The sequence below is a fragment of the Dasypus novemcinctus genome, chromosome 31 (assembly GCF_030445035.2).
Source record: "Dasypus novemcinctus isolate mDasNov1 chromosome 31, mDasNov1.1.hap2, whole genome shotgun sequence".
In the NCBI taxonomy this organism is placed as follows: Eukaryota; Metazoa; Chordata; class Mammalia; order Cingulata; family Dasypodidae; genus Dasypus; species Dasypus novemcinctus.
This window is the reverse complement of record NC_080703.1, coordinates 44,331,112-44,356,697: the sequence shown is the minus strand read 5'-3', so window position 1 is coordinate 44,356,697 and position 25,586 is coordinate 44,331,112. Positions and strand designations below refer to the sequence as shown.

At 52.5% G+C, this 25,586-nt stretch overlaps 1 protein-coding gene across 3 annotated transcripts in view; it reads left to right on the top strand.

Moving 5' to 3' along the window:
• CPNE4 (copine 4) overlaps positions 1 to 25,586 on the top strand; it is a 509,926-nt gene that overhangs the window by 455,217 nt on the left and 29,123 nt on the right. For all 3 annotated transcript variants that reach the window (XM_058290594.2, XM_058290593.2, XM_058290595.2), the window contains 3 exons: positions 8,775 to 8,873; positions 12,879 to 12,965; positions 15,001 to 15,060. In XM_058290594.2, coding sequence (XP_058146577.1) covers positions 8,775 to 8,873; positions 12,879 to 12,965; positions 15,001 to 15,060 — 246 coding nt within the window. The remainder of the gene's footprint in view (positions 1 to 8,774; positions 8,874 to 12,878; positions 12,966 to 15,000; positions 15,061 to 25,586) is intronic.

The following is a 25,586-nucleotide window of genomic DNA, read 5'->3' as shown; positions in this document are numbered from 1 at the left end:
AGGAAAAGCACCTGGTTGTAAGTAACAGCGGATCAGTCCGCAGCATTCCACAACGGGACACTCACAGCGCACATCCGGGGGGGTTCATATCACCGAATCATTGATTGGTTCCAGTGTTCGTTAGAAGAACGAGGTAGAATTGCATCTTGCCATGAACCAAAAAGCCTGTCCTCAACACTCCGACCCGGCTAAGGTGCACTGCTTAGTGATTCATCCAGTAGGAGCTGCACCTTTCCTTTATTTTGCAACTAGAACCAGTCTTAGTATCTCTACATTAGTAAAAAAGTTCAAAGAACATCTCCGTTCTCCATAAGAGGCTTGACGTCCTCTGCTAATTCTTTGCACGTGGTCCCACAGTCTGTCTAAACATTTCCAGCAGTAAAAGACTCTTTCACAAGCAGACGGTTTTGGTTTTGGACAGGCTTAATAATTGGCACTTTCTTTGTTACTTCTCTGTAAACTCCCCCCAAAATTCTGTAGTAGTGCCCTTCCCTGCGACAGCCCTCCGAGCACTTAGATGGTTCTTCGACTCGGTGAAGCCACCCCACGATCCCAGCGGCTTCCAACAACGACGCTTTATTTCTCGCACACACGTGTGTCCATCACGGGTCTCCAGGGCTCGGGCGTGTTCTGCCTTCACCAGGGACTCGGCTGACAGGACAGCTGCTACTAAGGATGCTGCTGACCTCCGAAGCAGAGGGGAAGATGGAACCCGCACTGCCCACATGGCCCTGAAGCTTCTCCCTGAGGATGATGCGATTGTTTCCACTTAGCTGCCGTCGGTGCAAGCAAGTCACGTGGTCACACGCAACGGCAGTGAGGGGGTAAGACATAAAACACTGCCATGTGACAGGAAGGAGAACTAGAACTGTTTGATGAGCAGCACTCAAGGCAAATTTACAAGCTCAAGGACCAAACTGTTCAATCAAAAATTTTTTCAGACTTTTGCGTGATAATAGTTTATTTCACCGTCTACCCGTTCAGAAAACATATAGTGGCCAAGAAGTTATAAACTGAGTAATACTTCTAACTGAATTTTAACTGTAATTCCCTAGCTTTCCGGGATGGGACTTTCTGTTAATATCTACGTAAAACCCCTTGAATTCTGACTCCGCGTAACTGCAGGATCCGCCGCCCTCCCCAGGGTTTCTACGCGCTCCCTCGAGGGTTCAGCCTGAAGCTCTTTTTCTACACTCCTGCTCCACAGTCAGTTCTCAATCACTGGGCATCTCATGCTGCTTTCTGTCTTGCTAGTCTCCGAACCACGCTCGCAAGCCCTCCCCTTCGTTCCCCGAGTCACCAGCCGCTCATGTGGGAGTCAGGTATAGTGGGGCTGGGGTAGGGGAAGGGGGACAGTGGGAGAGGAGAGGGATGCAATTGTCTGACCTTGAAAAGGAGACCTGGCAGCTGCCTCTCACCTCCTCCCGTCCCCGAGCTCCCCCTCTGATGACACCTGCCGGCTCGCTGGACCCACCTGTGTGAACCTAGTTACCAAGGGGGCAATGCAGCTTGGCCATCAGAGCAGTCACTTTCCTTTTGTCTTAAGCCCTTCTATTCTGATTTGTTCTAATCAGTTCTTGCATAATCAAAAGTCTTCTCATGTTTTCCAAAGCTAAGAATTATCTACCAAAGCCTCGCCATTTAAAGAGAGCAGAAGATGAGAAATCAGTTTTTCTAGAGATGGCTCAGAAAAACATCTTAGCAAGTGCTTTTTATTCCTACCAACACTGTGTTAAAGAAACTTTAAATACTGTAAGCATGGATCATAATAGGTGAATTTGGGAATATTGAGCAATATTATAAGTAAGAGGGAGTCAGATCATGAATGACCTTGGGAGAGTGGTAACCTGTGGCTCTAAGCCAGGAAGTGACATGATGAGTGGACCGTGGGGCAGAGGGCACAGGGTAGGCTGCTGTGGTAAAGCACGAGACCCCTGGGGGGTGCCGGGGTGATGCACAGGACCCTGGAGGGTGCCAGGTGATGCACAGGAACCCGGAGGTTGCTATAATGATGCACAGGACCCTGGAGGCTGCTATAATAATGCACAGGAGTCCTGGAGGGTGCCGGGGTGATGCACAGGGCCCCTGGAGGGTGCCGGGGTGATGCACAGGACCCTGGAGGGTGCCAGGTGATGCACAGGACCCTGGAGGGTGCTATAATATGCACAGGACCCTGGAGGGTGCCAGGGTGATGCATAGGATCCTGGAGGGTGCCGGGGTGATACACAGGACCCTGGAGGGTGCCAGGGTGGTGCACAGGAGCCCTGGAAGGTGTCAGGGTGATGCACAGGACCCCTGGAGGGTGCTGGGGTGATGCACAGGACCCTGGAGGGTGCCGGGTTGATGCACAGGACCCCTGGAGGGTGCTGGGGTGATACACAGGACCCTGGAGGGTGCCATGGTGATGCACAGGACCCTGGAGGGTGCCAGGGTGATACACAGGACCCTGGAGGGTGCCATGGTGATGCACAGGACCCTGGAGGGTGCCGGGGTGATACACAGGATCCTGGAGGGTGCCAGGGTGATGCACAGGACCCTGGAGGGTGCCATGGTGATGCACAGGACCCTGGAGGGTGTCAGGGTGATGCACAGGACCCTGGAGGGTGCCAGGGTGATGCACAGGACCCCTGGAGGGTGCCGGGGTGATGCACAGGACCCCTGGAGTGTGCTGCGGTGATGCACAGGACCCTGAGGGTGCCGGGGTGATGCACAGGACCCTGGAGGGTGCCAGGTGATGCACAGAACCCTGAGGGTGCCGGGGTGATGCACAGGACCCTGGAGGGTGCCAGGGTGATGCACAGGACCCCTGGAGTGTGCTGTGGTGATGCACAGGACCCTGAGGGTGCCGGGGTGATGCACAGGACCCTGGAGGGTGCCAGGTGATGCACAGGACCCTGGAGGGTGCCGGGTTGATGCACAGGACCCCTGGAGGGTGCCGGGGTGATACACAGGATCCTGGAGGGTGCCATGGTGATGCACAGGACCCTGGAGGGTGCCATGGTGATGCACAGGACCCTGGAGGGTGCCGGGTTGATGCACAGGACCCTGGAGGGTGCCGGGGTGATGCACAGGACCCTGGAGGGTGCTGGGGTGATGCACAAGTCCAGCTGGAGGCTGCTGTGGCGATGCCAAGAGAAGGAGCAGAGTTGGAGTCAAGTCACGTTCAGGAGGCAGAATGGAGAGGACCTCATGTGGAAGGGGAGGGGAGGGGGGAAGTAGGGGAGGGCGCCCAGAGTTTCAATTGAATGTTGCTCCTTTTTGCTGTGATAGATAAATAAATGATTAGGGATAAATAGAGGGTATAAATAATGTTTCACTTTGAACATATTTCACTTAAGGTCAATGGACATCTGAGCAGGATTTGGGTACAGTCAGGGTTTTCCAGAATTGGCCAGTGCGGTCTGAACCCTGGGGAGGGGCCAGGCTGCCTCTTAGGACCCCAGTGTTCTAGGGGAGTCCTCGGGGTGGAGTCCCCTGGAAGCCTCGACCTTATTTGAGATCCGTCACGTTCTTGCTGCAAACTGTGGCTTCAGACGCACGAGTGCTGTGTAAGGTGCTTGAAACCCAGCCCGCCCTCCCCCACCAGGGAGACAGCGGCGCTTCCCGTCCACCTGGGACGTGTGGTCAAGCAGAGGACACAGTTGCGGATCTGTCTGAGCCGCTCGACCCAGAACGTCTCCCCCACCTCAGAGGAGCCCCCTTGTAGAAGCACCAGGTCGCAGCTTGTGTTGGCAGATGCCTGATCCTTTACCAGCGCGACTTACCTGTCGGTGCACTCAGTCTCACTATTCTGCCTTTTCGGTCCTTTTGGGGGCATTCCTCTTTTATATTCAGAAAAAAAAATAAAGGAAAGATGTGACTAACGTAGCCCCACCCAGCTCACTGAGTGTGAGCGGCCGATGGGAGGCTGCACATGGAGGCAGGCACCTGGCTGCAGGTGTGTGGAGGCCCCTGGAGCTGAGTCCACACCTGCCTTCAGGGCCCAGGTTTTCACTCCTTAAGTGGTTCCTTTGGTGAGTCACTTATTCTTTTGGGCCTTACTGACCTTATCAAAAGCTGACAGTCATGACTGTGCCTCCAGGCTGCTCGGAGGTGATGACAAAAAGGCTAAAAAAGGGTTACAGAACCGCAAGAAATACAGGAGCAGATGCTGGACGTTATATGTCCTGCCATAACCCACGGAATGGACTGGGGAGAGTGTAAACTACAATGTAAACCATTATCCATGCGGTGCAGCAGTGCTCCAAGATGTATTCACCAAACGCAGTGAATGTGCCACAATGATGGAAGAGGCTGTTGATGTGGGAGGAGTGGGGGTGTGGGGAGTGGGGAATGTGGGAACCTCTTATACTTTTTCAATGTAACATTTAAAAAATAATAAAATAAGGAGATCATAGAATCGAAAAAAAAATGCAGCCACACCTTGCTGCTCAACTGCTTTGAAACTTGTCAAATTTGGTACTCGACACATTTTGATGTAAAAATTTTGTCTCAGTACTTGTCATTTGTTTGGTATTTGATGCACAAGCTGGAACTGGCTGGTGTCAGTCGCCTCGTGACTCGCCGCTCTTTCCAGCAGAAACAGAGGGTCACACGTTAGTCACGCGGCAGCTCTTGTCCTGTGCACATCCCGTTGCGGTCTTAACTTAGCTTCTGTGGTCACTTTGTGTATTTTTGCATTTTTTTTCTCATCATGGATCCTAAGAAAGTGAGCAGTGACAGCACTGAGCAGCAAAGAAAATCATTTTGCACCATCATTGGGCAAAAAAAAAAGAAATAAGAGGTAACTCTGAGCGTGGCACCTGCCGGGCTGATCTTGCTGGGAATGCGGTCTGCCTGGAACAACGGTCTCCGCCACCATCAGGAATAAAGAAGGGGAAAAGAGGCTGATGTTGCACAAGGAGTTAAAGCAGCAACCGAGCAGCGTTCCCAAACACTGAGGAAGCTGAGAGCTGTCATTAATATTGAGTAAACGAGAAGCAGTCAGCCGGCGACAGCGTACCCGAAGCCATGATGGGCGAAAAAGCGAAAGGGTCGCGTGCCGATCTTTTGAAGAACAAACCAGAACCCAGTGATGAGAGTGCTGACGTTTTTAAGGCCAGCCACGGCTGGTTTGATAATTTTAAAAAGAGGACCTGCATCCACAGCGTCGTGCGGCCTGGCGAGGCAGCGAGGGCTAATGAAAAGGCCGCTGATGAATTTGTCAGTGAATTTCAAGACTGCATAGAGGCTGCGGGTTTTATTATTTACCAAGGTTTTACCTGTGTTGAGACTGGAGTTTTTTGGGAAAAAAAATGCAGAGTAGAACCTACATCACAAGAGAGGAGAAGGCATTACCAGGTCACAAACCAATGAAGGGCAGGCTCCCTCTACGGTGTGGGAATGCTAGTGGGGACGGAAAACTCACGCATCGATGGGTCTATCACAGTGAAAACCATGAGTTTTCAAGAAGCATAATGTCATAAGAAGCAAAGTCCATGCGATGTGGAGGGGAAACAGCAAAGCTTGGGTCATGAGAGAACTTCTCACTGAGTAGATAAATGAAGTGTTTGGTCCCTCAGTGAAAAAATATTTGCTGGAGAAAGATTTGCCTGTGAAAGCTCTGCTACTTTTGGACAATGCACTGCCCACCCTCCAGGCTTGGAGGAGCTCAGCTTCATCACTGAGGTTCCTGCCCCCCAACTCTACTCCTCATCCAGCCCATGGACCAGCAGGTCTTCCCAAACCTCAAAAAGCCATACCCCAAGATGCTTTTCCAGATCACCTCTGACCTCCAGTTGACCCCCGCAGAATTCTGGGAGGAACATTTCAATGTCCTGCACTGCCTTCACCTTACTGGCAAGGCCTGAAGCAGAGTCTCTTATGGGACAATGAAGTCGGCGTGGAAGAACTCGTGGCCAGAAGCTGAGACTCAGACAGACTTTGGAGGGTCTGAGGCAGGCCCAAGCCTGCAGGAGCAGAGGGTGCAGCTGTGCAGGACGTTGTATCTTTGGGTCAGTCCCGGGGTCTGGAGGCCGATGCTGCTGATGCTGAGGAGTCAGTGGAGGAACATCGTTGAGGAGCTCAGCCCTGAGGAGCTGCAGGAATTGCAGAAGGAGCAGCATCAAGAGGAGCCGAAGAGATTTCTTCAGGTGGAGAGAAGGGAGGTTCTTGATAAAGGAAATTGTGCAAAATGGGCAGAAGTTCAAAACTCTGTGGAGAAGTACCATCCAGACAAAGCTCTCACTAGCAGAAATGTGATGTACTGAATGACCAAACAATTTCGGTTTCGAGAAATTCTGAAGACAGAACAGTCCTCATTGGATAAGTTTTTAGTGATGGTGACAAATAGTGTGTCAGAGCCTGTGGTGCAAGATGAAAAAAGGCAGAATTTTTTATCGCTGTGGAAGGGAAAAGGTTTTATGGTGGATGTGTGGGAGTACTGTATATTGTATATATGAATTACTGTGATCTAAGGCTCTTGTGAAGAGAAGCTCAATAATTAGGAAAAAAGAAAAGAAAAAGATAGGATGTAGCATTTTTCCAAATCAATACATATTCTAGATCTAACCTTTAAACTCATCGCTATATTCCATTTTACTAGTAAGGGAACCTGACATTATATTGGGCTTCACTTTTCAGGAAGTTTTGGATCAGAGAGTGCTCCAACAATGGCAGCGGAGGAATACTGGTATGGGATGTTATTGACAGGCGATATATGGTTGACAGGAAGTTATACAGGGCATATGTCCAGGGTGCATGGTAATGTTTGGATATACTCATAGTGGAAACAAAAACAACAGCTGGGGGAATACTGGGTTCCTGTCTGGGGGTGCTCTGTCGTGGTCCCTGGGGGAGTAGCGGCAGTCCCCCAGGTGCAACGGTGAGAACCAGGAAGGAATGAGGGTCCAACAGTGAACCCCTGATACTAATGACTATGCTTGTGAGCCTATACACCTGAAATAAGAACAAGGCCTAGAGCAGCACTGTGCCTAAGAGTTCCCTCCTGGCAGCCTCCATGTTACTCAAATGTGGCCAGTCTCGAAGCCAAACTCAGCATGTAAATGCAATGCCTTCCCCCCCAGCGTGGGACATGACACCTGGGGATGAGCCTCCCTGGCACCGAGGGCTCACTACCAAGTACCAGCTGATGATGCAACTAGAAAATGACCTTGAATTAAAGGTTCAAAGCGGACCAGCAGAATATCCCTGTCTGCATATAATAACAGGACTTTAAAATGCTGTTTGACCTAATATAAGGGGGAAATGGAAAGGAGAAATGAGTTTATATGGCTATGAGTCTCTAAAAAAGAGTCTGGACGTTGTCAGAAGGATTGCCCTTATGCACTCCTGAGCAGAGTCTCAGAGACAGATAAAGTAGATACAACCCCAGGTATTGGGTCTTTTGAGGGCTAAAGAGACCCACGGGTTCTATGGTCATGGCAGATGGGGTTCACTGCCATGTCAGTTGGCCCTTCTTTGGAGCTGGTGTTTCTGCGTGATGGAACTGGACTCAGATGGGATCTCTTTTCACAAGACTTTCATGCTACTTTACTGGAATTGTAGTTGGCACTGGGGTTTAAGATATATCTAGGGGATTTGAATCTCTGGACTGACAATATGATAGCCACGCCCTGAACCTCAACAGACTTCAACTCCTACACTCTGATTTTTTGGACTTACCCCACTCAGCTAACATGGAGTTGAAGAATGTCAACCACCACACCATGGAGCCTAGAGTGCCTACAACTGAAAGCAGGAGGATTGCATCCAGTATCCATGTGGAATCTAAGCCCCCTCTTGACATAGAAGTGCAAAGGACACAATGTCCACAGAGAAAATGTGGCATTGGTGTGGGAAAAGTGGCCATGGTGGCTACTGGGTGCGGGGAATGGGAGGAAGAGATGCGATGGGGAGGCGTTTTCGGGACTTGGAGTTGGACTTCACGGACAATTACAGGACATTGTAGATCCCCCCAGGGCCCACTGGATGGAACGTGGGAGAGTATGGGCTATGATGTGGACCATTGACCATGAGGTGCAGCAATGCCCAGAGATGTACTTACCAAATGCAATGGATGTGTCATGATGATGGGAGAGAGTGTTGCTGTGGGGGGAGTAGGGGTTGGGGGCGGTGGGGTTGAATGGGACTTCATATTTTTTGAATGTAATATTTTTTTTAAAATGAATTAAAAAAACAAAGAAAAAAATAATAAATAAATAAATAAAAATAATACTTGGTAAAAAACATGTAAACAAAAAAAAAAGAAAAAAAAGAGAAAGAACATCAGAAGCGCAAGTGCCAGACGTTCTACTGCAGGGGACCCTCCTTCCAGCAACTCTCCATGTACCTCTCCTGCTCACCACTCTCCTCCCACCATCCCATTAGGCCACGGACTCGTCTCAGTACTGGTACGTGAAGTTTTCCTGCTATTTAATCTAAATATTTATTAATTTTTAGGTTTATTTCTCATGTAAAGTAATGGTTTACAACCCTATTGTTTTACGTGTTGCCTTAAAAATATGCATTGTCTTTGGTTTAGGAACGCACTGAATTTATTTACATTATTCCTCACCATTTTGTTTGGTGTTCGTTGTTTTTGGCACTCACCATGCCTCCTGAAACCAATTAGCAACAGTCTGGACTGCCCGAGGTGCCGCTGGACCGCTGTATTGCCACTTGCCGTAGCCCTGGGCTGCTGGGCTTTTAGTCCAGTGACGCTCACGCTGCCTTCAGCCATGGTTGCATGCTTTGAAAAAAATAAAATATGAGACAGCCTCTCCTTTCTTTTGCAGTGCATAGTGTGGGACTGGGACTCCAACGGCAAGCACGACTTCATTGGCGAGTTCACCTCGACGTTTAAGGAGATGCGAGGAGCCCTGGAAGGGAAGCAGGTAGGGGGGAGCGTGTGCAGCATGTGCCCAGATACCTGCCTGTCCTCGGCACCCAGCTACACGTGAGACAGCTTGAGGCGAGGCACCAGTGTGTGATGAACGGTGACGAGAAGGGAGCAAGGTGGGATTCGGTATCTAGATTCTAGCGCTAGCCCAACCCTCAGCAGCTGTGTGGCCTTGGATGCAACACCGCCCCAATGGGGAAGCTTCTCTGAAGGTAAAAGGGAGATGTTGGGTGAGAATATTTCTACCTTCCTTTAGCTGCGTGACCTTGGACAAGTGATTTAATCTCTCTGTGCTTCGGTTCTCTCACTTGAAAAACACGACCAGTAACTGTCCCTGTGTTGCAAAATTGTTGTGAAGGTTAAATGAGGCAATCCACACCATGCACTTAGCAGAGTACCTAGTGCGCGGCTCACACTTCCAAGGTATCTGCTATCCATGGGATTATTCTTTCCAGTTCTCCATGTCACGGCTTGGTGACATTAATAACACATTCAGAGTTTTGGAGACATGCCTTGAACCCCCCAGCCTTTCGTTTTGGGCACACATTTCCGTCTAGTTCTGGCCCCTCTCTCCTACACCGACAGGCGCGCAAGCCTCTGTGTCCTCAGACACACGTTCCTAAATATAAACGGACGGTCCTGCTCTCTAGCCCTCACAGCGCACCCTCTGCGCTTGCCGGCTCAGCGCCCACCTGCCCAGCTCCCATGGCAGACCCAGCCTTTTGCAGGGGCTTCCGGGGCCGAGCTGCGCGGTCCTGCCAGGTGCGGGGAGCCCCTCCAGGGAACAGCGGTCACATCGGCGGGGAGCTGGCCACCCTCAGGCCCGAGCCGAGGCCTGGGCTGTACACTGCTTCCCAGGGCAGGAACCGCCGCGGGCCTCCAGGTGGGCTGCCGCCCCGTCCCAGCTCCCCGCCCTCTCATGTGCGCCTCTGAAGGAAGGGCTTGCTTCTGGGGGAACCAAGGCCGACACTGGCCTCTGCAGGCCGGGCGTCCTGCCTCGGGGGGCTTGGGAGCCCAGGGGGCTCGGGGGGCTGTGCACCCTGCCTCGGGGGGCTTGGGAGCCCAGGGGACTCAGGGGGCCCTGCCTTGGGGGCCTGGGGGGACTCTGGGGCCTTGGGGGATCTGTGGGGGCCTTGGGGGCCCCAGGGGGCTGGGTACCCTGCCTCAGGGGGCTCAGGGCCCCTGGGGGGCTGGGCGCACTGCCTGAGGAGGGCTCAGGGTCCCAGGGGGCTGGGCCCTGCCTTGGGGGCCTCAGGGGCTCAGGGGCCCTGGGGGGCTGGACCCTGCCTCGGGGGACTCAGAGGCCCTGCCTCGGGGGAATCGGGGGCCCTGGGGGGCTGGACCCTGCCTCGGGGGGCTCGGGGGCCCTGCCTTGGGGGAATCGGGGGCCCTGGGGGGCTGGGCCTTGCCTTGGGGGGCTCGGGGGCCCGGGGGCTCTTCCCCCGGGCAACGCTGGTGCCAAGCGCTGGCTGGATTCGGCCGACTCTTGTTTCAAGCTGCTTCTTCCAGAGCTAAGGTCGGGATACGGCCAGACTGGACGGAAGTAAATCAGCATTCTTAGAATCAGAAACCAACTCTAGAGCCTTTGGCCTGACACTCCAGGGCGCGTCCACGTAGCCCTCACGATCCCGCCCTGGGTGGTGCCGTCTGCGCCAGCCCCTAAGGCCCTGGCCGATCGCAGAGCCCGGCCCCCGCAAGCCCACTGAGCTCCGCTGGTGACGAGCAGCCGAGCAGGGAAGTTGTGCCTCTGGAGCCCCTGCACCAGCGAACGCTACCAATGCCAGCCGCTGGAGCTCTACAGCGTCCCACACAGTTACGCCTTGTTCTCCGCTGTAAATGCAAACTGCCAAGTCAATAACTATGGGAAGCGTTTCACCTTTAGACTCCTGAGTGGACACTAAAAGTGAAACATGATATAAATCACAATTTAAAGACCCCAAAGCCTGATACTCTCAGCCGAAAAGACCATGAATCTTGAGTCCTGTGCAGAAACTGGACCACATGCCTCTGTCCTTCCCTGCACCACTGAGGCACCAGGAGAAGGGCAGGGCCGCTGCCCAGCCCCGGTTTCGGCCGGTTTGGACCATGGAGAAGCACCTGCTGAGTGCCAGGAAGAGGCCAGGGGCACCAGCAATGCCAAGGGCAGCACGACCCTGTCCCCCCAACCCGGGCTGACAGCGGGCGGAGTCCGTGCCAGACGTGAACACACGCCAACAAGCACACAAGCAAACAAACATGCAGTTGCAGCCTAGGACAAATGCTGTGACAACTGGCCTTGCTTAGTTAGTGAAGCCGTGTGTGTCCGGCAGGTCTGAGGGACAATTAAGGGAGAGCCTCTCGAGGGTGGAAAGAAGCCAACCACGGAACAAGTCGGCCAAAGCAGAGATAGCCTGGCGTGGGGCGTGCTGGAAGGAGGCCAGCGTGTCCGGGCAGAGCAGGTAGGAAGCCCGCACGAGGTACCGTCAAAGACGAGGACGAGGAGGAGGCCAGGAAAGGCAGATGTGGATGGCTATAAAGGGTCTGGGCTTTCGTCTACACGTAATGAGAGCACCCGAAAGCTGTGTTTTCCAATGCGGTGCCACATGCCACACGTGACTGTTTAAATTAATTAAAGTAAAAAGCACAGTTCCTCAATCATGTGCTGAGTAGGTACCTACTGCTAGCCACCGCATCGTTTGACACGCACAGAGAATATTTCTATCTTGCAGAAGGTTCTAGAGGGCAGTGCTGCAAAGGGTTCTAAGCTGGAGAATGACACGATTTCTAACTGGCTACTGTACATATAATCGATTGTGGAGAGGCAGGAAGAGGAGGCAGGGGTCTGACAGGCGGCTACTCTTACGGGCGAGTTAAGAGGCAAGAGTGACTTGGACTGGGCACGCGGTAGAGGGGATAGAGAGAAGTGGAGGGCTGAAGATCTGCTTTGGAGATAGGAACCCCAGGATTCATTGAGAGATTAGATATGAGCAGGAAAGGGAGAGAGAAAAAGGATGACGCAAGGAGAGGTGGGTCGGTGCTGGTGCCACTTCCTGAGATGAGGGAGTCGAGGCAGGGAGGTCCAGTTTGTGAGGAGAGTTTGGGCGTTGAGCTTGCAAACCTGGAGGAAAGACTTAGCTGGAGATGTAGTTAAGAGCCATCAACAAAGAGGGTATTTAAAGGCAAGAAAGCAGATGGGGTTATCCAAGGAGGAAGGAGAGAGGAAAGGATAAGAGGCTGGCCCTGAGGGGCCTCCACCTGTGGCCTCTGCTGCCCCCTCTCCTGGGCGTGCGGTTCTGAAGAAGCAGGGCAGGGTCCTGGGTCACCTGACAATTCTCAAGTGGCGTTCACGAGCATCCTTAGCTTGAGGGGCCACCTTCCAGGCACAGGCAGAAGAGCCCCTCCAAGACTTTCTGGGAGGCATCATGGACCATGGTCAAGCTGCGCGTGTGCACCCCAGCCCCTCCGTGACCACCGCTGTGGGTGCCTCCACTGTAATCCTCAGTGAGCTCCTCCGTGTAGACTCATCGCTGTCCCCTGATTTCCTGTTGCCAGCGTTCATCATCCTCAGGATTCCAGCCTTGCACGAAGCCTCAGCACTCGGCGTCACTCAGCCACGTGCCTGCAGAGCTGTCCCCGCTCTGCCTGATTCGGCACGGTTGACCGTAAGCACTTACGTGCGCCGAGGGCATAACGTGCGCTAATTATTTAATCCTCACAACAACCCTCTGACACAGATTCAGTTAGCTCCATTTTACAGAAAAGATGTTCTCAGCAGAGGGGAATCAAGTCATTTGCAAAGATCCCACAGGAGATAAGAGGCGCTTGGTTTAAGTCAGTCTGATTCCAGAATCTACACTCTCAACCGCCCTTACCGCCCCTCTAGCTGCAGGGGCTACCACCTAGGGGCCATCAGGGAGCCCTCAGCTCTGTCCACTGCAGCTCCCGCCACATTGTGCTGCCACATTGAGTGGCTCAACTTCTTGCTGAGCGGGCTCTTGTATTGTTACCCCTCTGGTTGCAGGTGCAGTGGGAGTGCATCAACCCCAAGTACAAGGCCAAAAAGAAGAACTACAAGAACTCAGGCATGGTGATGCTCAATCAGTGCAAGGTGGGTATACTGCCCCCCTTTTCCAGGAGTATAAAGCTAGAAGTGTCTGGGGGAAGAGCTCAGACTGTGTGGCCAAAGGGAGATGAGTTCCAAGAAGGCACAATATGTTTTTAAATAGAAATCATAGAATCAATGTTATGATGCACATAAAATGAGAAATGTCACCGTAATGGCCTTGGAGTTGTGGGTCCCCAGTGCCGTCGTCCCCACCACAAGGACAGTCCTGCCCCCAGAGTCAGGAAAGTCTCGGTCATGCACCAGTTCTTCTCTACCCAGGGAAGCACCAGAGGGAGATCCCAAAAGGGGCAGCCAACGTTTATGGAGCACCTACTGTGTGCCCACCACAGCATCTGGTGCTTACATGTGGCACATCGCTCATGCTGAAAGGGTAGCATGAAAACAAGACAATGGGCAAAAGTCAAAAGGCCCAGATGTGCTCCCAGGTGCTCCAACTCTGCAGGAAATCCATGTGCTGATAACAAAACCTCCCTCTAAGTCCCATCTGAGAGTATTGTGCTGCTGTTTGAGCACTTTCTGTGTGTGAGTAATGAGAATACTTTCTATTTAGCTCTTATCACAACCTGAGAGCCCTACTTTCAAATGTGGACATGTAAGTAGCTCAGTCTCCTAAGTCATAGGGTCAGGAGCTGAGATTTTAACCTGTGTCTGTCTGACTCCACCACATAGTTTCCTTCCCCTAGACGGGCCTCTCCAAGGCTGCCAGAAGCTGCAGCATCATATCCTTACCTAACGGAAGAGGTAGAAGACACGACCAATGAGTCTGGCCTGGGTCCTTGAACCAGCCCCTGGGACTAAGGGATGATGTCTTCACTGACTGAGGTCGTGTGTCCATCCCTGCGGCCAGAGAAGCAGCTGCTGGAGGGTCTGTTAGGGGCCTCTACAAGCTGATCTTACAGCTCTGTTTGAGAGGTCATTGCTGTTTTGCTCATTTCCAGGTTCTCATTTCCTTGATATACAGATGAGAGTAGGGTGTCCCAACTGTCGGCAAAGCATTGCCATAAGGAGGCTGGAGGAGGCGGGATTCAGAGGCCAAGTGCAGGTCCACCCAGGGAGAGGTCTGCCGGCAGGTGTGTCTCACCTGGAGGTGGTACCTGGAAAGACCACAGTGGGGTTTTGGGATCAGACTCCAAGAACCATCAGGTAGAGTCTAAGAAGTGAGGGGCAAAACCACACTTGCTAGTTATCTAGGTGGAAAGCTCCAGACTCTAAGTTCCATGTATTTGCTGAGTAAATGAATGGGTGGATATTGCCAATAGTCAAGCAGCAGAATCATAAAGAATCAGAAATTAGACTGGAAATCAGTAGGGCATATGACAGTGGTTAAGCAGGAGCAGGAACCGTGCTGACTTGTAGCCTAGAGGTCAAAAGGACGGACTGTGCAGTCCCAGCTGCCATCGTTGGAATCTCGGCAACACCATTCACTAGCTATGTGATCGTAGCCTCAGTTTCTTCGTCTCTAAAATGGGTACGAAGATGAAAATAGTAACAGTGGCATAGGGCTGGTTCTAAAAGTTAAACGATATAAAGGATGTTGAGTGCCTGGCTTAGAGAAGTACTCAATGAATGTTAGTCGTTGCTGTTTATGGCAGGGGAAGGGTCTGGCTAATTGGAAACTGCCCCTGAAAGGCCTTCTCGGTAAGCTGTGATATTGTAGCTGCCTGTCTAGACAGCTGGAAGTACGAGGAAGCTGCCAGGACAGGAGCTGTGAATGTGACTTTATTGATCTCAGAACAGTCAGACCCTTGAAAATGCGGCTATTAGTCTAACCCCAGAGGCAGGGACGGATTAAAATCAAGCAAGCATCGAAGGAGAACGGAGCAGGGTGGATATCCGCAGCCCTCGCTGGCCATCCGTGGCGAGCACTGCTTTCTTTCCCTCCTTGAACAGGACAAAACCAGGCGACTCATCTTGCTTGCGGCTCCCTCCCTGCACTCCCCTCGCTCAGCAGCCCAAAGCCCAGTCTGTCGGGGCACAGATCATGCCAAGAGTAACCCGCCTCTCCTCTCCCCTGCAGATCCACAAGATGCATTCTTTCTTGGACTACATCATGGGTGGCTGCCAGATCCAGTTCACGGTACGTTGTCTACATGTTTGTTCCTGATCAGGGACCGGGGGGTGGGGGTAGGGGGTGGGACAAGAGGAGGCAAGAGACTTTTACACCCTGGGCCGCTCTGTACAAGGGTCGCTGCCAAAATACTGTGTGGTGTCGTGGCGGTTTCAAACACGAGTCCGTCCGCCTGCGTCCGCCTGTGAGTGGTTTTCAGAATCGCCTCAGGACATCCAGCCACTCAGCCTTGGGGGCTCGGCAGCCTCCCCAGGGCTCCTCCCTCAGGAGTGAGGCGTCGTGGGCGCTGCCAGGTGCCGTCGCCTGGTGAGGAGAATGGGCAGGAGCGGCCTTGCTTCTGAGCCCCGCCGAGCCAGAGCAGGTGCCACCAGGACACAGGGTCAGTGCCAAGGGGAGGCCACTCGAACGGCTGAGCAAGCAGTGGGAAAGTGCAGCCCGAGGCGTGGAGAGCCAGGCTGGAGTCAAAGCTGAGGAGGAGGCAGGTTTCTAGACTGTGAGTAGGCTGAGAACCCTCTCCTACTGTGTGTGAGAATTACACCCTCTTCATGTGTGCAGAGGTGGTGGGTGAGGATTTACACACTGTGTATTGAGATGGTGGGTGAGGATTTACACACTTGTGTGTACTGAGGTGGTGGGTGAGGACTTACACATTGTGTACTGAGGTGGTGGGTGAGGATTTACACACTGTGTACTGAGATGGTGGGTGAGGATTTACACACTTGTGTGTGCTGAGATGGTGGGTGAGGATTTACACACTTGTGTGTACTGAGGTGGTGGGTGAGGATTTACACACTTGTGTGTGCTGAGGTGGTGGATGAGGATTTACATACTTTGTGTAGTACTGAGGATTTACACACAATTTTTTATGCTGAGGTGGGAGCTGTGTCCTTCTAAAGTGCCCAGGGGTGGGCCAAATGTGTGTCAGCCACTGTGTGACCATCTGCCCTGGAACAACTTGCTTTCACTGGCTTAATATTCAAAATCCTCCTAGAGGTTTTATCTCCCGAAAGGGAATCCCCAGGTGGCAAAGGACAGATCTGCTCAAAGCTATGAGAATTCCACATGGAAGTAAACAGAAGAAATACAATGTGTAGAGCATGTGCTTCTCATCTCACAGAAGCATATTCAGGGAGCCCATTCCTGTTTAGATCCCCAAACCAGCAGAGTCACATCAGAGAGCAAGGAAGATGGGTTTGCTTTCTGTCCAAGAGAATAGGGTCGGGGGTTCCTGGTCCAGAGATGGTGGTGCTCCAAAGACTAAACGGGGGAGTCCCGAGGGGCAAGAAACAGGGGTTGTTTGATGGACCAGCCTCTGAATCACAACACAGTTAATTGAGAAATTAATTATAAGATTAAGGTTGCAGTAACTAATGATTGTTTCCCTAGCTAGAGGCATGTCCTCTGCTCGAATCTCAGAGGGGTCCATCTATTGCCACCCCCTCAGGGCGTGCAGGGGTTCATGGCAGAGGTGGCCACCTTCACCCTGAGGCCCCCACGTGCCCGCTGGCACATGCGGTGGGTAGCAGGTGCGTTCCCTTGGGCTCACACACCTAACCCTAGCTGAGCTGCCGGTGGGATCCCCGCTGCTCTGCGAATATGCAAATGGAAGGAAAGAAGATAAGCAGGGTCACAATAGAAATAGTTTCCAAGATCTTAGATTGGGAAGTGGACATGGCTCAGCTGATAGAGCGTCCTCCTACCACACGGGAGGTCCAGGGTTCAAACCCCAGGCCTCCTGACCTGCGGCTGGGGCGGCTTGCACCCCGACGCTGACGGGGGTTTGGAGGGGTCAGCTGGCCGCAAAGGCGTCTGAGGCTACGGCAGACAGCCTCAGAGGGGCTCTCAGGCGTGGAGGACGCGCGGCGAGGGGAGAAAGAATGCCGCGGAGACCAGGTCTGGTACGCAAGTCCGGTTTATTAAGGAAGTGCAGTGGGTTATATAGAGAATGAGGAGGGCGGGGTAGAGCAGGAGGAGTGAGGGCTACGGGGCGGCTGGGGATTGGCAGAAACTTGTGGGCGGACTTGTGGTTTTGTGCTGTTAGCTGTTGCTAGGGAAGTGGGCAGATTTCAGGTTATGATGCAACACTGACCCATGTGGAGGTGGCCCATGCACAGTGCTGATGCGCGCAAGGAGAGGAGTGCCACACAGGGGTGCCCCCCACATAGGGGAGCCCCATGCACAAGGAGTGCGCCCCACAGGGAGAGCCGCCCCGCGTGAAAGGAGTGTGACCTGCCCAGGAATGGCGCTACACATACAGAGAGCTGACACAGCAAGATGATGCAATAAAGGGAGACAGTTTTCCAGTGCCACCTGATAATACAAGCGGATGCAGAAGAACACACAGCGAATGGACACAGGGAGCAGACAATGGGGGGAGGGAGGGGGAGAAATAAAATAAATCTTTAAAGAAAATAAAACTCTGAATTCCTAAAAAAAAGATCTTAGGCTAACGAATGATCTCAGAAACTACAGGTGTTCAAAAGGGAGCGCTGTGGCCCGGGGTCTCTTCGCACCTGCAGCTCCCACGCCTTGAACTCCTCGTTCGCCTGCAGGGGCTGGCCTGCCCTTGAGGTTGTGCTGCCAGGACTCGGCCCACCAGAGCCAGGCGTTCCACCTCAGCGTTCCCAGCTCTGCATCTGACTCACGGCCGCCAGGAAGCCGGGACTCTGGAGGACTTGTGTTTCATCCTGGCAGGTGCCCCTGAGGCGGTCTCACCACCCCGAGCCCAGGCCGGGCTTCCACCTCGCCCATAGACTGCGGGAAGATGATCGGTGGAGTTGTCTGGAGCAAGGAATGAGAAGAGGAAGGTGTGGAGAGAAGAAGGTGAAGAGATGAAGAGATGGGAGCAGGCGCCAGCTGGAGAGCCTCCTTCCCGGGCCTCGGGCCAGTCCCCAGGGGTTCTCTGTGGAGCTTTCTATTAAAGAAAACACACTCGTCCCTTCACGCCGTTTACCTCCAGAACTGAGCCTGCTTTCTCACTGTTACCTTCCCACTGCTTAACGGTGCAACCTAATGTAAATTATAACCTGTAATACAAACTGTTAATAACAATCAGTTTGGTCTGTAAGCATTTACAACCTGTCTGGTAATTTTATTGAAACTCTCTGGCAACATGAAAAGAAACTGGTAGAGGGATGAGAAGTGAGAAGAGGACTTCCAGGCATGGAGATGGGTGGAAGGTAGAGAAAACGTGTGTTGTTGACGTAGTTACACTTCTATGCCCTCTCGAAGCACAGGCTCCCTTTGGCACACAGCTCTGGTGCAAACTCAAGAGCTTTGGCCAAGATGAGCTTTTTGCCGCCCTGGAGAAAACCCAGCAAGAACCAGGAGGACACAGCGTTCTGGATGTTCTCCATTTCCTCCTCCAGGTCCGCTCTTCTCTCCGTCTCCCTGCTGTGACCCGGGGGCTATCCCCTGGACGTGCCAGCTGGTCACTCCTGCTTCGGGTCTGCAATCGGCTTGGGTCAATGGAAGCACCAGCTGGAGGCCAGAAAGGGGAAGAGAGAGAAGCTCGGGCACTTCCTCGCCAGCTCTCTGCTGCAGGTGGTGCTTTGTCAGTGACCGTGTCCTCTACAGAAGCCACAGTCCTCACTGAGTTCTAGCAACTGCCCTTCCCACGCCCTCTGGGTAGTTTCCCTTAACCTTTGCCACATTTTAAAGAATTGTCTCTGTGTTAACCTCCTCATTTACCCCTTTGGAGTGGGCTGTTTATTTCCTGTCAAGACCAGACCACTCCCCGTTCTAAACAGAGGCTAGTGGAAGGCGTTCCAGGACGATGTATGGCGAGTGTTCCAAATACTTTTGTGGAATTGTCATGAATTGAACCCTAAACCTTCAAATGGTGGGAAGGATTAGGAAAAAAGAAGAAATTGGCTGAGTAAATGTGATACTTGCTTTTTGCTTTAAAAAGCACCTGTAATCAACTGAAATATTCATGGACATATATATTTTAATGATAAATACCAAAACCTTACTTGGGCTATCAATAAGTGGTCTATTTACATCAATAAATGGAGTGTTGGGGAAGAGGTTTGGGATCAGAACTTACAGGGCGTTAAAAACCACACTGGGGCTTTTTTATTTTAAGATTTATTTTTTTAAATTTCTCTCCCTTCCCTGCCCACCACCTGCCTCCCCTCCCCCCACTCTCTGTGTCTGCTCTCTGTGTCCGTTAGCTGTGTTCAGTGTCTGCTTGTGTTCTTGTCAGCAGCACACAGAATCTGTGTCTCTTTTTGCTGCATCAGCTCTGTGTGTGTGCAGCACCACTCCTGGGTAGGCTTTGCTTTTTTCATGTGGGGCAGCTCTCCTTATGGGGTGCACTCCTTGTGTGCGGGGCTCCCGTAAGTGGGGAATGGTACTCCTTGCACGCATCAGCCCTGCACGTGGGCCAGCTCACCACACAGGTCAGGAGGTTCTGGGTTTGAACCCTGGACCTCCCATATAGTAGGCGGGCTCTCTATCCGTTGAGCCAAGTCCACTTCCCATAGAGCATTTTGAGGGAAGGTGGTGGATAATGGAAAGTCCAGGGGACCTTGGGCAGTTGGGCGTGTACTTTGGGGAAGTAAATCTGGGAGTGTTCAGTAAGGCATTGATGGTGACGGGAGTCTGGAAGCAGAAAGAGGAAGAGATTAAAGGCCACCGCAGCAGTCCTGGGACTGGAGTGGCCGCAGGAGGAACGGGCATCCTGAAGAGTCAACACGCGTTGGCCCATGAGTCAACGAGGAGGCTAGAAACAAGGGAGGGCCACTCAGAGTGGGAGCCTGACCGACAGAGCGTGGACATGTGGAGGCCAGAGGCACTGCTGCTTGAGAGACGAGATGACAAATTTGTCTTCGAGTCTGGAGGTCCTTCGTGCATCCCAGTAGAGATGGCTGTCCTTCTCACCTCCTGCTCACCCCACTGGTGAGGGAGGAGCCCGCCCTCGGGCTGTGGGACCTCACGCTGGACAGAAGAGAGCTCCAGCTGTTTAGGAGCCACGGAGACTCACAGCTGGGGAGGAGGATGTCGCACACGTGCCAGCCCACGCGGGGAGGCGCCCAGCAGCAGCGTGACCAGCCAGGGGCTTGGGGGGCTGGGGCTCCGTAGTGTGGAGGGTGGGGTCCCTCTGGTTCCCATGGGAGGATGTGATTGGCCTGTCTGATGAATTCCATAGGCTGCCAGGAACTGAAACCCACTACTCAGGGATAGAAAGAGCCGCACCGGTTCCCCTAGATCAGAAGGTTGTTTAGGGCCTTATCTGTGGAGCAGGTAAGGGGAGTGTTAGACTGCACCTCGAGGCTCTCCAGTTTCACCAGCTGTCAAGGCAGCAAATGATTCTGGGCTTTAATTTTAAGTCTTGCACCACAATGACACTTCCAAATTTGGCCCTGGGCTTCAGGAGGGAGGTGGGAGCTGCACATGTGTGGATGGATGAGACCACCAAAGAGGAGCCTAGAGAAAGGAAAGTGTCTGATGGCAGACCTCCACTTGGCGACAGGGGAGAGAGGGACACAGCAGGAAGAGAAGAGATGCCAGAGTAAAAGAAGGTCCGAGAGGAGGGAGGGACTCAAGTGTCCAGGGAAGAGAAAGGCCTCAGGTGATGACCCCTCACACTAAAGAGAAGTCGGGAAGAACAGAAGCAGTGGTGAGGCTATGCAATGAGGGGGCATCTATTCTCTTCGAAAGAGCAGTTTCAGCAGAACGAGATGGGGCAGACCAAGGAGTGAGGATGGAAACAGAAGTAAGGGAGTGAACGCGGAGGTTAGAACCATTCATTCAAGAAGGTTGACAATGAAGGGAGGGCAAGAGGGGAAACGGAGGATGGCAGCTGGAGGATAAAGGGACGGGAGAGCTTAGGCCAGCATCTGACCCTAGAGAAAGCCCCATGGAGGGAACGAGATAAACGTGCTAAAGAGGCCTAATGATCCTAGTTCTTTTTCAGTCACCTAGACCCCTTGAGAATCTGATACACGCACATATCTGCTTGTTAGAAAAACCACGCACCCGATTTTGCACACAGTATCAGGAAGTAAAGGACACCCTGAAGACAATTCTCTATCTTGTGGTTCCTTGAGTCACAGGAGCTAGAGCAACTCTCCGATCACAGCCCTTGAAGAGGTGGGTGGAGGTGAAAAGAGGGCTACGGGAGAGAGACTGGGTTCAAGAGGCTTGGCCCAGGCACAGGGGCTGAAAATAAAGCCAGATACTAGAATTTCACCTGCAAAATGCGTTATGGTTGGCATAGAAGAGACAGGCTCCATAAGGTGTTTGGAAGGAAAATGGTAGAAGAATAAAAGTTTCCTTTTGCAATCTATTGTTTTCCCAGTATACAAAGGCATTCCTTGTAGCACCAGTTGTCCCAGAACAGGTTGCAAGCAACCTAAATGTCCAACAATTAGATAATGGCTATGTAAATTACAGCGTGTCCTTCAAGTACACTATGATAAGCCATTTTAAATAATAATTATAAGGATTGGGTAATAATATGGGGAAGTGTTTATGACTTAGTGTTAAGTGAAAGGGAAGAATATGAAGCAGAACCACTCTATGATTACAACCATGGAAATATCGAGAGAGAGAGTGAGCTAAAAAGAAAGGGAAACAAAACATGATTTACCAGGTTAGCGATATAGAGAGGCATGTTTTTCAGATGTCCATTTTTATTGTAAATTTTTAAAAATTGAAGATGATATTGCCTTCCCTTATCTCTGATTTTATGGTCTACATTTTAATATCCTTATATAACATAATATGATATAATATAATAAGCTGAATGTGGCTTCTCCCAGGCGTGACCTTCAAGTCTAACAAGTAAGATCACCTACTAAAGATTCTCTCAGGAAATCTTTTCCAACCCTCACACATTTAGGGGCATGCTATGCCCACGCTGTGCCCCAGTTTAAGTTTTAAATCTTTATTTCACGTCCCCAATTAAACACTGATGGGCCCTGGTGTAGGCCTTTGAGAAATAAGAGTGTGTCCTGCTAATTGAGCATCCAGGCAAGGCTGGACACAAGGAGTCAAAGAAGCTGATGTTTGCACTTTCCAGGAGGTGAGCCAGGTGCCCTCAGGGGTCTTTCCTGAGAAGTTTTGTGGAAAGAGAGGAGAACAGGAATTTAGCCTACATTGCATCTGGTCCACACTGGACAGTATCTCCACCACAAGGCCCGAATCTGGGGTCCCAGCACACACGGTCCCGAAGGCCGACAGCGACCACGAGAGAAGTCAGCAGACACCAGAGGTGGCTCGTGCACTTCCCTGAGGAAACCTCCAGCAGACCCCAAACGGCCCATCTGCCGCGTGAGGAGAAAAGGTCTGAGGAGTGGGCTGGCTTCCTGTAAGAAGCCAAGAGTGTCCCAAGGGAGACCTCCGATCCCTGGAGCCTCCCGGCAAGGGCGGGCCTGGCAGGAGCACGTCATCCCCTTCTGGAAGGTTCTGGGAAAGCCGCTCCACAGCTCTGCTCCACGATAGGAGCCCCGCGCCTGTGCCCCTGCCCATGGGAGACGAGCACAGGCAGAACCAGGGGCTCCCCTAAAAGCTGTCTCAAGGAAGCGGACTTGGCCCATTGGTTAGGGCGTCCGTCTACCACATGGGAGGTCCAGGGTTCAAACCCCGGGCCTCCTTGACCCGTGTGGACCTGGCCCACGCGCAGTGCTGATGCGCGCAGGGAGTGCTGCGCCACACAGGTGTGTCCCCGCGTACGGGAGCCCCATGCGCAAGGAGTGCACCCTGTAAGGAGAACCGCCCAGTGCAAAAGAAAGCTCAGCCTGCCCAGGAATGGTGCTGCACACACGGAGAGCTGACACAGCAAGATGACACAACAAAAAGAAACACAGATTCCCGTGCTGCTGACAACAACAGAAGCGGACAAAGAACACGCAGCAAATAGACACAGAGAACAGACATCCGGGGTGGGGGGGTGGAAGGGGAGAGAAATAAACAAATAAATAAATCTTTAAAAAAAAAAGCCATCTCAGAGCATGAGGCCGCAGCACCGCGCAAGCCCCAGGCTCAGACTCCCGCCCGGCCCCATGCCATACGCGGGCCTTTCATGTCATTTTCTTGATTCGTTTCTCAACTTCATCCCACCTTTGCCTTCCCCCTGTTGCTTTTTTTTTTTTTTGCATTCCTCCCCTCCCAGTTGTCTGTTCTCTGCGTCTATTTGCTGCGTGTTCTTCTTCCCCGTTGCTTTTTAATACAAACCAAACCTTCCACCCCATTCTCTTTCCACTGATGCTTCTTTTAAAGAACACGAAGAATGCTTGGTAGACAGCTGCCTCCTGAAGACGGTCATTCTACCTCCAGCTTATCGGGGGGACTTTAGAACCACCACCTGCCAGAGAACAAATATATATTTTAGGGGCCGTGCACCCCAGACTACCCCTGCTGTCGAGTCACATGACAACGTAATGTTGCTACGAGCGCTGGGAGCTGCAGGGCAGAGCCAGTGGCCACTGGTTTATTTCTGTTTTCATCAGTTTTTAAGTTCATACCCGCACCCTGAGCAATATCAGAATCTGCTGAGCTGGAAGAGCCTCTGTGGTTTGTCACCGACACAGGGGCCCTTCCCATGTGCAGAGTGGAAATCCCAGAGGCCTTAGGGAAAAGTAAAATTTCCACCGGCATGCTGTTTTATCAGTAGAGCACCGCCAAGGATGGCAGCCCCGCACCGACCTTCTAATGCCCTTCAGATGGTGCCACCGTCCCAGCAGGGAAGATGGCCTCGTGCCCCCAACCGCCCTGCTCCGCCCCCAACTCCACCTTCACTTCTCTTCTCAGCCTTCGCCCTACCCCCTTCTCACCACCTCTCGGCCCCACCTAGGTTGTCAGATGTAAGGGAATTCCTCCAGGTCCGAGGATGAAGAGTTGATAGAAGTGAAGTGATGTTTTAGGGCAGGGATAAGGAAGAGGCAAGCGTGACACCTCAGGGGCCAGGTCTGGGGGACGCGCTCTCAGGATCGTGCAGGCAGGGCAGGCCGAGATGAGGGCGTCCCGGAGTTCCACGCCTACACACCTCTCCTGCCGGGCTGTGCTTTTTATTTTTAAATATACCGTTGCCAAAACCCCTGTACGCTCTCGCAGATGTGAACACATGCTCCAGAGAGCGCTTCCCGCTCATCCAGGGGATGCGCGGAGGTGGGCGCGGCTGCTCGTGCCTGCACACCCGTGCCCGAACCCCCGTGCCTCTCCTTTCTCCTCTCTTTATATGGCCTGATTTCACCCTCTGTTTTACATCAAGACACCAGCGTGTTTTTGTCATCACAGAACGCCCTGACCCCTGAGGCGCCTCAGTCAGGTAGTCAGCAAACGTTCCTTTAGACAGATTCCCAGCCAGGGTGTCAAGAAGCAAAGGCAGGACACCGCTGCTCCAGGAAGCACCAATGGCTACCAAGGGCTCGGGAGCGGAGGTGAGCGCCAGTGCACCAGGAGGGGCGCGTTGTTAAATAAAGCCCCCGCGCTTGCCGATGATTCCTGTTCAGATAAGTCAGAGCTGGATCAAGATGATCTCCATAGTGATATCCTCATACTCTCCAGAACACTACAATTCTGGAACGCTTCCTTCAGTGAGAGGGGTGGCTCTCCACCCGGCCTTCTAAGCAATTATTCAAAAATAAAGCAGTGCTTATTATGTGTTGACTCACTTCAGGTGCCATTATCCCTCAGGTGTGTCTCCTCCTGACAGAAAGGTGAGAAAGGTGGCTCGAGGACCCTGGAGGGATGATTTCTTCCAGCACTGTGTCCTGGACACCTCTTTTTTTTTTTAAAGATTTATTTATTTCTCTCCCCTCCCCCCCCAGTTGTCTGCTCTCTGTGTCCATTTGCTGTGTGTTCTTCTGTGTCCGCCTGTATCCTTATCAGCGGCACCGGGAATCTGTGTCTCTTTTTGTTGCGTCATCTTGTTGTGTCAGCTCTCAGTGTGGGCGGCACCATTCCTGGGCAAGCTGCACTTTCTTTCGCGCTGGGCAGCTCTCCTTACGGGGCGCACTCCTTGTGCGTGGGGCTCCCCTACGTGGGGGACACCCCTGCGTGGCACGGCACTCCTTGCGCACATCAGCACTGCGCATGGGCCAGCTGCACACGGGTCAGGAGGCCCTGGGTTTGAACCCTGGACCTCCCATGTGGTAGGCGGACGCCCTATCCATTGAGCCACATCTGCTTCCCCCCAGGCACCTCTCGAGTGTTCCTCTAGGAGACGTTTTGCTGGAACCCCCTCCAGCATCTGGTCCTCTCTCTGGTCAGGCCCCATGGATGGATCCCACAGTGCGCCGCACCTCCTGCTTTTCACAAAGCTCACATTGGCTCCTCCTGCCACTAGTTTTTCATCACAATCCTTAGTGAAGTGGACTTCACCTATGTCTCCCTCTTTTTCCCAGTGGATTGGCTTCCACCTGTAGGCTGAAACCCATCTCAGAAGACTCTGGAACTTCCTGGCCTTTTTGGGGTCACCTCCATTCATCTCAGTAGCACATTCTCCTGCTGTTGTGCATGCACACATGCACACACACACCAATTGTACTGGGCAACTTTCCTTCTTGCAGGCTTTCCTGCCAACACTG